The sequence below is a fragment of the Oryza glaberrima genome, chromosome 9 (assembly GCF_000147395.1).
Source record: "Oryza glaberrima chromosome 9, OglaRS2, whole genome shotgun sequence".
Classification (NCBI taxonomy): Eukaryota; Viridiplantae; Streptophyta; class Magnoliopsida; order Poales; family Poaceae; genus Oryza; species Oryza glaberrima.
In genome coordinates, this window is record NC_068334.1 from 4952698 (window position 1) to 4961669 (window position 8972).

The window sequence follows — 8972 nt, forward strand, 5'->3', positions numbered from 1 at the left end:
ATCAACCGGGACTTAAAAATGGTTTTTAGTTCTGGTTTTTAGTTAAACCGGGACTATTGTGAATTTTGGCTAACCCATGAAAGATGGTTTTTCCAGTAGTGTACAGCTAACATCCCCTAAAACCCACCCCTAACAACCCACTCCAAACTCCACTCTAGCCACATCTTTGGGATTGAAGGAAAAAGGATGAGAGAGAAGAATGGAACCAGCCGCTGCTACTAGCTCTGGCTTTTTCCCCATGGGAATAAACTTGGTATACGCTACATATGCTGTTATTTGATCCTTTATTTTATCATGCATGGACATGCTCATTGCAAGAAAAAATATGTCATTGTTTTTGCCGGGGATTTAGTTCTTTCATATTTTTGGGCCAACACGTAGTATATAGGTTCAATTTTTCCTGTGGCTGTGGAAACAAGTCCGCAAAAGTCAGTAGTGAGAAGGTAGCAACTAAATTACACGTACAAAACAACTCATTAACGACTAATTGAAATTCCCATTCTTCAAATCCAGATGGATATTAAATCATACAGACTAGCTTGAGATACAAATATAAACGTGGCATAGGTAGATGGAGATATATACACACACCGTGGTCAGGCCATAATTGAAATAAAAATGCACATGCATATTAAACGTACGTATTACTCCCTCCATACGAAAATATAAGACATTATATTATAGAATGATGGAGTATCTTCATTTTATTTTGGTTGCGCTGAAACATGCAACACAGCATGCATAGATGGAACTAATTGGCAGAGACCACAGGGACAAACGGGGTGGCGCACAGCATCAGTGGCGAGCGGCGGCGAACCCCGAGGCCTGGCGCCTCCGCCATGTCCACCTCATTTACACCCTCCGGTAGCGACCAGTCGAAGTGGTAGAGAAGACCCGTAAACATGAGCTCCATGCTTGCGAGGCCATAGTTGAAACCGGGGCACATCCTCCGGCCAGAGCCGAAAGGGATGAACTCATAGTTGCTTCCCGTGAAGTCGAGGGTTCCATCCTCGAACCGTTCTGGCCTGAACTCCTCAGGATTATCCCAGTACTTAGGGTCGCGTCCTATCGCCCACGCGTTGATGATAACGCGTGATTTGGCAGGGATCGTGTACCCGTCGAGCTCGCACACGTCGATGCTCTCCCTCGGCACTAGAAGAGGCGCCGGTGGGTGCAGCCGTAGCGCCTCCCTGATCACCATCTTCAGGTAACGGAGGTTGCCTGCCTGCATATCGGCCTCGGTCACCGTCGTCTTCCCTCGGAGCACTTCGCGGATTTCTGCTTGTAGTTTTTTCATCACGGAGGGGTTCCGCATCAGCTCCGACATCCCCCACTCCATGGCCGACGCCGATGTCCCCGTTCCTCCGGCAAACATGTCCTGCATGAGTAAATATTATAGTATTATATATGTTGGATACTATTTTCATTATTAAATTAATTTTAAAAAAAGAGTTACACTGTGTCCTGACAAGTGGCCTACGTACCAGGATGATAGCCTTGATTTTACTGTTGTCAAGGTGGAATCCGAAGCCACCTTTCCCCTGGAGGCCGATGAGCACGTCCACGAGGTTCTCGTCGACGTTCTCCGCGCCGCCGCTGATCTTCTCGTCGCGGATGCCCTTCCTCTCGGCGATGATCTCCTCGAGGATGCCGTCCACCGTCGTGTAGATGGCCCGGAGGCTGCGCTTCATGCCGGTGACCGTGGCGAGGATCCCCGTCCATGTCGGGAAGAGGTCGGGGATGTTGAAGCCGCTGGCGAGGCCGACGCCGGACTTGATGGCCGCCAGGAACTCCGCCGCGTTCTTCCTCTTCTTCCCGAACGCCGCCCGCGACACGATGCTGTTGGTGACGCTGTGGAACATCACGCTCAGGTTCACCGGCGTCGTCGGCCCCGCCGCGCGGATCTCGTTTACACGCATCATCACCTACAATTATTTCGATCTAATAATGTACTCGCACAGAATTTATGTCGCCTTTCTAAACAGTTATTAATCTGACAGTTTGTTTGATGTAGCAGCGTGCACAAACAAAAATTAGAAATTATTATTGTTTCGACATTGGAAGTCCTTTACAAACATATAATTTTGAAATCATTAGGAGAGGTATTAGATTGTAAATCATGTGGTTTTGCATGGTTTTACGTACCTCGTCTTCCCTGATGTGACGGAAGGAGAGGACGCGCTTGGGGCTGAGGATCTCGGCGGCGCAGAGCTGGCGGAGCTTGCGCCAGTAGTCGCCGGAGGGGGAGAAGAGGATGTCGGCCCACTCGTAGCCGACGATCTCGCCGGCGAGCAGCCGGGGCCGCGTCGCGAAGTTGGTGTCGTGGGTCTTGAGCACCGCGCGCGCCGTCTCCTTGGAGGTGGCCACCACCAGCGGCGTCTCCCCGAGCTGCAGCATCATCAGCGGGCCGTGCACCGCCGCGAGCTCCCGCAGCTTGCGGTGCGGGAGCACGTTCACCAGGTGGTGCATGCTGCCGATCACCGGCAGCCGCCACGGCCCCGGCGGCGTCCGGGGACGGCGATGCCGCACCAGGAGCAGCTTCAGCAGCTGCAGCACCGTCACGGCCGCCACCGACAGCAGCAGCGACTGGTAGAAGAGCTCGTCCATGGCGATCGATCGATCAGCTAATTTTCAGCTTAATTTTCACGGCAAGTTTTATTACCTGGCTTAATTTGCAGGTGAGTTCGTTGCTCGTGGTTTGTTCTCTCCCTGTGCAGTGGGGGGTGGGTATTTATAGGGCGAGATCTCACAGCCAAGCACACACTCCCTTTGTTTCTAAATAGTTGATACCGTTAACTTTTTAACACATATTTAACGTTTGTCTTATTCAAAATTTTTTGTGAAATATGTAAAACTATATGTATACATATAAGTATATTTAACAATGAATCAAGAGAAAATCCCCTGTGTACCCTTGAAAGTTCACCTACTCCCTTCTGTACCCCTGAATTTTGCTCAATCCCTTACATATCTCTGAATTTTAGTTTGGATCTCTTCCATACCCTTTCCGTTAGTTGACCGTTAAATTCTTATAAAAAAGTCTATTTTGCCCTTTAGTATAAAGAAGCATATAAATTAATAGAGTATATTGTTGAAGCATTGAAATTTGTTATATGAGACTATTATGTTTATGAGATAGTTATGCACCATATTATTTGCGACAAATATATTTTTAGATATGATATAAAAAATAATACTTATTTATTAGTTATTAAAAGTTTTTTTAGCATATGTGTTCTGATAGTAATAAATAAATATGTTGTATTACTATGAAAACACATATGCTACATAAAAGAACTTTTAATAACTAATAAATAAGTATTAACTTTTTATATCATATGTAAAAGTAAATTTGTCACAAATAATATGGTGCATCACATACTCATAAATATAATAGTCTCATCCAATAAATTTTTACATTCCAACAATATACTTCATTAATTTATTATGTTTCTTCATAGCAAGGGGCAAAATGGACTTTTTTAAAAGAATTTAACAGTCAACTAACGGTCAACTAGCTGAAAGGACATGGAAGGGATCCAAACTAAAATTCAGAGGTATGTAAGGGATTGAGTAAAATTCAAGGGTATAGAAGGGATTAGGTGAACTTTCATGGGTACATAGGGGATTTTCTCATGAATCAAATGATAGAAAAAGAATTAATAATTACTTAAATTTTTTGAATAAGACGAACGGTTAAACATATTTTAAAAAGTCAACGGCGTCAAATATTTACAAACGGAGAGAGTACATGCGAGTGAACTGAATGCTGGACCTTGCATTGTGACCACTGATTGTGCATGTAGGAGTAGACTCGTACCTCGCGAGAAAACCGTGCAGGCTGTCACTGGCTCACTGCACCTCTCAGCCTCTCACGATCACGTATCATTTGCTAAAAAACGATCTTTCTTCAGAACGTGCTCACCGCCCGCTGTACTACGTTGTGTACCACATTCTCATTTAGGTTGGTTTTTTTTACGGAGGGTTGATATTTGGAGGAGCTATAACTTGTGTCACATGCGAATGAACTGAATGCTGGCCCATACTTGTTTGAAGACGGTCATGACTAATCTCAGTGACCACTGACTGTCACTGTAGGCTAGCTGTGTACTACTCAGTGGCGAAGCCACGATTTTAATATGAGGGGATCAACTTATTAACAAGTTATCACGATTATAATTAAACAACGATAGCTTAAAATTATGTGCAGATTTTAAGTGTTTTTCGTAGGTAATAATACATAGTATCAATGTAAAAAGAACATTATAACACAAAAGAACAATAGGTATATTGCTATACTTTGTTTATTTCAATTTAGCGCTAAGAATGCGGAGCAAACCGATCTTAACCGGTGATAATATCATCCAAGCTAAAATAGATAAATAGGCAAAAATTAGAAAAAAAAAACTAGATCTTAGCAAAATGAGCAACAAACTATCTTGTCTTGAAAGTATATTAAGTAATATTTTAGAAATTTGAGATGTCAGTCATCTAATATTGACGTATAGGTAATATACACATGATTATGAGATATTAAGAAAATGTACTGTTCTACAAGGAAAAGATAAAAAAAAGCTGTTATGGGTGAGGCAAAGACCTATATATATGCAACTTTTGATTAGGGGTTATAGTTAAGCTGACGGCGGAATATTTTGGACGGGCGAGGCCAGGCGCGTCCTGTGGCTTTCACCCCTGTGTGTATTCTCTCCATATTATATTTATTTATTTTGGGATAGAGAAGTGTTGGCCTGTGGCTCACGAGAAAACAGACTGTCACGGTAGCTAGCTCTCACCTGACGTATCATTTTCTGAAAGTAACGATCTTTCACAACGTACTACTTTGCAGGAGCTATAGTTTACGTCCGACAGCCTAGGCCATACATAATCTGACGTGACTAGATTAACCGGAGTAATAAATATGTGATGGAAACAAACTTAATTAAGGTGAAAACTCCTGTAAAACCAAATAAAAAGTCCTATAAGTTCAATAAAAAAATTCACACGTTAAATGGAATATATAGCCATGTAAAAATCTTAGAGATATGAAAATAACAAATGTCAAATAAGATCTCACAGACATAATTTTTTGGAGAAGGTTTTTTACATGATTAAATAAAATCATCTTATATATCGGTTGGTCTAATACTAATTATAAGTCGGATAGCTTAGTAGTAATAAAAAAACAATTTATATGTAGGACATATATGGGTTCTCAGTATAATTTATAATTTATAAGATAATGAAAAAATCAAACTCTAATAAAAAAACATCAAATCAACTTTATATCTTATTTTAATTTTTAATTTTTTTTATCAATTTCTATGCTGTAGGACAAAAAGATGAAAGCTTTTGGCTGATCTAATCTTCATTAAAACTAGTAGACTAAGATTGTGTTTAGATCCACGCCAAAATTGGAAGTTCGAAGAAATTGGAACGATGTGACGGAAAAGTTGGAAGTTTGTGTGTGTATGAAAGTTTGATGTGACGGAAAAGTTGGAAGTTTGAAGAAAAAAGCTGGAATCTAAACAGGCATAAGAAGAATAGTATTTAAGGAAAATTAAATTATAAACCGTTCTCAATCTGACGGCCCAGCAGGGCACCTTCCTAGGATTGCCATCTTCCAGACGATGTCATTTTTTTCCTAGACGGGTAGGCCTGTCAGAGCAAAATTGCCGCCTATAAAAATGGCAACAGGGGGCGAGACCGTCATCCGCTTACGAAGATAGATTTTTACTGGTGGATGTTATAAGACGCCGTCTGCAAAAATCTTGACTGTTGCTCAGCCTACAAAAAATATCTAACTCATCCTTATCCTCTCCACCATTCATTTCCCTCCCCATTCTCTCTCTCTCTCACGCGCGCTACATCACGCATCGGTGGCTTCGAGGAGGAGCAGCTAGGGGGGGGGGCTGTGGGTCTGACCAGCGACCGTGTTGGTGGTGGCTCCGAGGAGATGGAGTGATGTGGGCTTCGGCTCCGATGAGAAGGAGCGGGCGGAGGCGACAGCTTCGAGGAGGAGCGGTGTGGGAGGGGGTCTCGTCGATGAGGAGCAGCGTCGGCGTCAGCGGCGGCTCCGTCGAGGAAGAGGAGTAGGCGGTGGCTCCATCGAGGAGGAGGAGTAGGCGGCAGCGGTGGAGGCGGCTCCAAGGAGTAGCAATTGGGGCGGCGTCTCCGATGGGTGGGGGCGGCGGCACCATCTCGGATGAGGTGGAGCGACGCCCGTCCTCTTCCTCTCCCTTCCTCCCTCCTAGATCAGGCGGAGGGAGGAGCTTAGGCGCCGGCAGTGGTCGGAGGTGCGCCTCCCCTCCCCTCCCTCTCTCCCGGATCCGACTGGAGGAGAGAGGGCAGCGGCGGCCACAGCAAGAAGCGGCAGTGCGGCGTCGGGCAGCTGGCGACAGTGGCAGCACGGCTGGATGGTGGATTTTTTTTTTGTTCACGGAGTATATTTTCACAGGTGAGTGGTTGTACCGCCTACAAAGTTGAATTTACCGACTGTGAAAATCACTTTCGCAGGCCTTCACTTGTAGGCGGGGTGGATGGACGCCTAGAAAAATCTATTTTGCCCACTTGCAAAAATGGTTATTCTAGTAGTGTTCCCTTAGGTTTGGTATTCTGTTTCATACCTTCATAAGGATTTTTCACCTTATTTAGTTAATTCGAAAACCAAATATTGATAAGAGTGTAAGTGGGTTAACCCGCAAACTTATTTATAGGACAAATAAGCGGGTAAGCCGGTGGGCGTAAGTGTGTCAACTTGCAAACCCACCTATAGGGGGTTTTAGTTACATATTTGATGTATTAATCACTACTATAGAAAAGCACATCAGTGCTAGCACCTGAATCTCATGAGTTTGTTCTACTAAAGAACAGTCATCGACCATCTTATACTCACAGAACTACTCCATAACCTAGAACTCACTACCAACATTCGAGACTCCGAACTTGGCCTCAAGTGCATTCCATATGTCCTTCCCTGAAGGCATGTATGTCCTTCCATGAAGGCATGTGCATGTACATGTTCACTGCATTGTCAGCTAGTACACTAATCAATCCTCCAACAAAGAAGCAATCTGTAGACTCGAACTTAGCCTCCTCAGGAGAGAGAAAGAGGTCGTTCGATCGTATTGCCCCGTGAAACAAACAAACATTGCATAGCCATAAACCACAATAGTGCACGTGCTTTTCATCTCTTATAATTTAAACCGTCAAATGCATATGGTTTCAATTATGCAGCAAAGCCAACTAACGAAAAAGACGTATCAAGTTTTTGCATTATTGGAAATATAGTCATAATTCGGCATGTTTTAATCTAGAATATAGCACAATAAACATGACATACGCAAAAATAAGTGATTCAAGCATGGTGATAAACATGAATATGCTAACAGAAACAGTAGCATTAAAAACATGTTTAACACCGAGATGAGAATAGTCATATACCCAGAAAATGTTTCTGATGATGATGAGGCATTGGTGTTAACGTTCTCGGTTTGTCCTCCTTCGGTGCTCCCATTCCCTCCTCCTCTAGTAGTGCCGGTGCCGGTGGTTGACATTATGATGTAGAAGAATAACACCTTGACGAAGAGGTTGCAGTGCCGAGGGAAGTCGTGCGAGGAACGGGCTCCCCAAAACTCGATCACTCGCCTACCCATGCAGGTTCTTAGGTGGATGGAGTTCCAAAGGCCTACTCGTTCCAAGCACTTGTAGTTGAGCAGGACCAAATAGTTGGGTGTTGCTTCTCTTGTCCACCCCGAAGGTGAAAGACATCATGTGTGCCCTGTCGGTTATGCTTTTGTTCATCAAATAAATTGTCCGCCACGCTACCGAAGTAATGTCGCCTGTTTGTTATGCTTTTGTTCATCAAAACAAATCACCCGCCACGGCCTACCGGCTCGGCGCTCGCGTGCGACAGTCCCACCACCATCTCAACCGCTCAACATGTGCTATCATCTTGCAGTATATTTAAGTCGAGATCTCTCCACGTTGGTTTCCAAGGTGGTATTAATCCTTTAGGGCTTATTCGTTTCAAAGGAATTGCAAAGGAAAAGCAAAGGAATAAGAATGGGTTTTAAACTACCATTCGTTTCATAGGAATGCACCATAAGAAAACAATAGGAAAGTTTTCCATTCCTCCATTTTTGAAGGAAAAGCATAGGAAAAAAATAATCCACTCCAACCTAATGTTTGCATTCCTTTGGTTGGCTTGCTCAACAACATAGGAAAAATTCCTGTGTTTTTCAATCTCTAGGTTTGCACATGTATTCCTGTAGTATTCATACGTTTTTCCTATTCCTACGTTTTGAAAATCCTACGAACCGAACGAGCCCTTAACATTAATTGTGGGCCCATAAAATTTACTAGGATTAAATTGGGTACATTCTTTCTTTTACCTAAAAGAAGCAACTCCTAATCAAAATTGAATTCATCCTATCTAACGAGCAGTTCTTATCTTATCTTTACCGGGACGGATCATTCTGGATATTTAAAATATCATGGATCGAGATCATTTTCGCTTAACAAAAAAAAAAGAAAAAGAAGGAGGGATTGAAGAAAGGGTTTTAGCCTTTTCAAAAAAGAAGCTCTGTCGCTATCCTAGTTGCTAAAGAATCCGGAGCACTCTATGCCAATTTAAATTTGAAACTACATTTACCTTGGTGTGCGTGTGGCATATATTGATGAAGTTGAACATTGGGATGGTGACAAGGTGAAGAAGTTGAACAGAGGGATGGTGACAAGGTGAAGAAGGTCTTTTATTCAGTCTAACCCCTTAATTCTAACTGTACATACCTAATTTCGAAAAACAAAATACATACCACTACTACATACGTAGTAACCGCTTCACGTACTTACAGGGCATCAAGTGCAAGCTCTGTCAGTTGGCACATCAGTTGTTATGTTGATTGCTTCTGTACTCAGCCTAGCAGTCCAACAACTGCATGCAGCACACCTCTTTTCGTGTTTATAGTTCCCTC

The 8972-nt window shown here is 43.2% G+C and overlaps 1 protein-coding gene across 1 annotated transcript; it reads right to left on the minus strand.

Moving 5' to 3' along the window:
* Positions 1-486: 486 nt before the first annotated feature.
* LOC127784145 (premnaspirodiene oxygenase-like) lies at positions 487-2684 on the minus strand. Its single transcript, XM_052311341.1, has 3 exons — positions 2146-2684; positions 1485-1925; positions 487-1378 (listed from the first exon to the last, which is right to left on the minus strand). The coding sequence occupies exons 1-3, from the start codon at positions 2605-2607 to the stop codon at positions 752-754; spliced, it is 1530 nt and encodes a 509-aa protein (XP_052167301.1). The 5' UTR covers positions 2608-2684; the 3' UTR covers positions 487-751.
* Positions 2685-8972: the final 6288 nt, after the last annotated feature.

Excerpts from the sequence above, each read along its gene's own strand:
- LOC127784145 (XM_052311341.1), bottom strand. The coding sequence starts at position 2,607 with ATGGACGAGCTCTTCTACCAGTCGCTGCTGCTGTCGGTGGCGGCCGTG. Across the intron at positions 1,926-2,145 it reads GTCACATCAGGGAAGACGAG|GTGATGATGCGTGTAAACGA; the intron begins GTACGTAAAACC and ends AAATAATTGTAG. Across the intron at positions 1,379-1,484 it reads AAATCAAGGCTATCATCCTG|GACATGTTTGCCGGAGGAAC; the intron begins GTACGTAGGCCA and ends TTACTCATGCAG.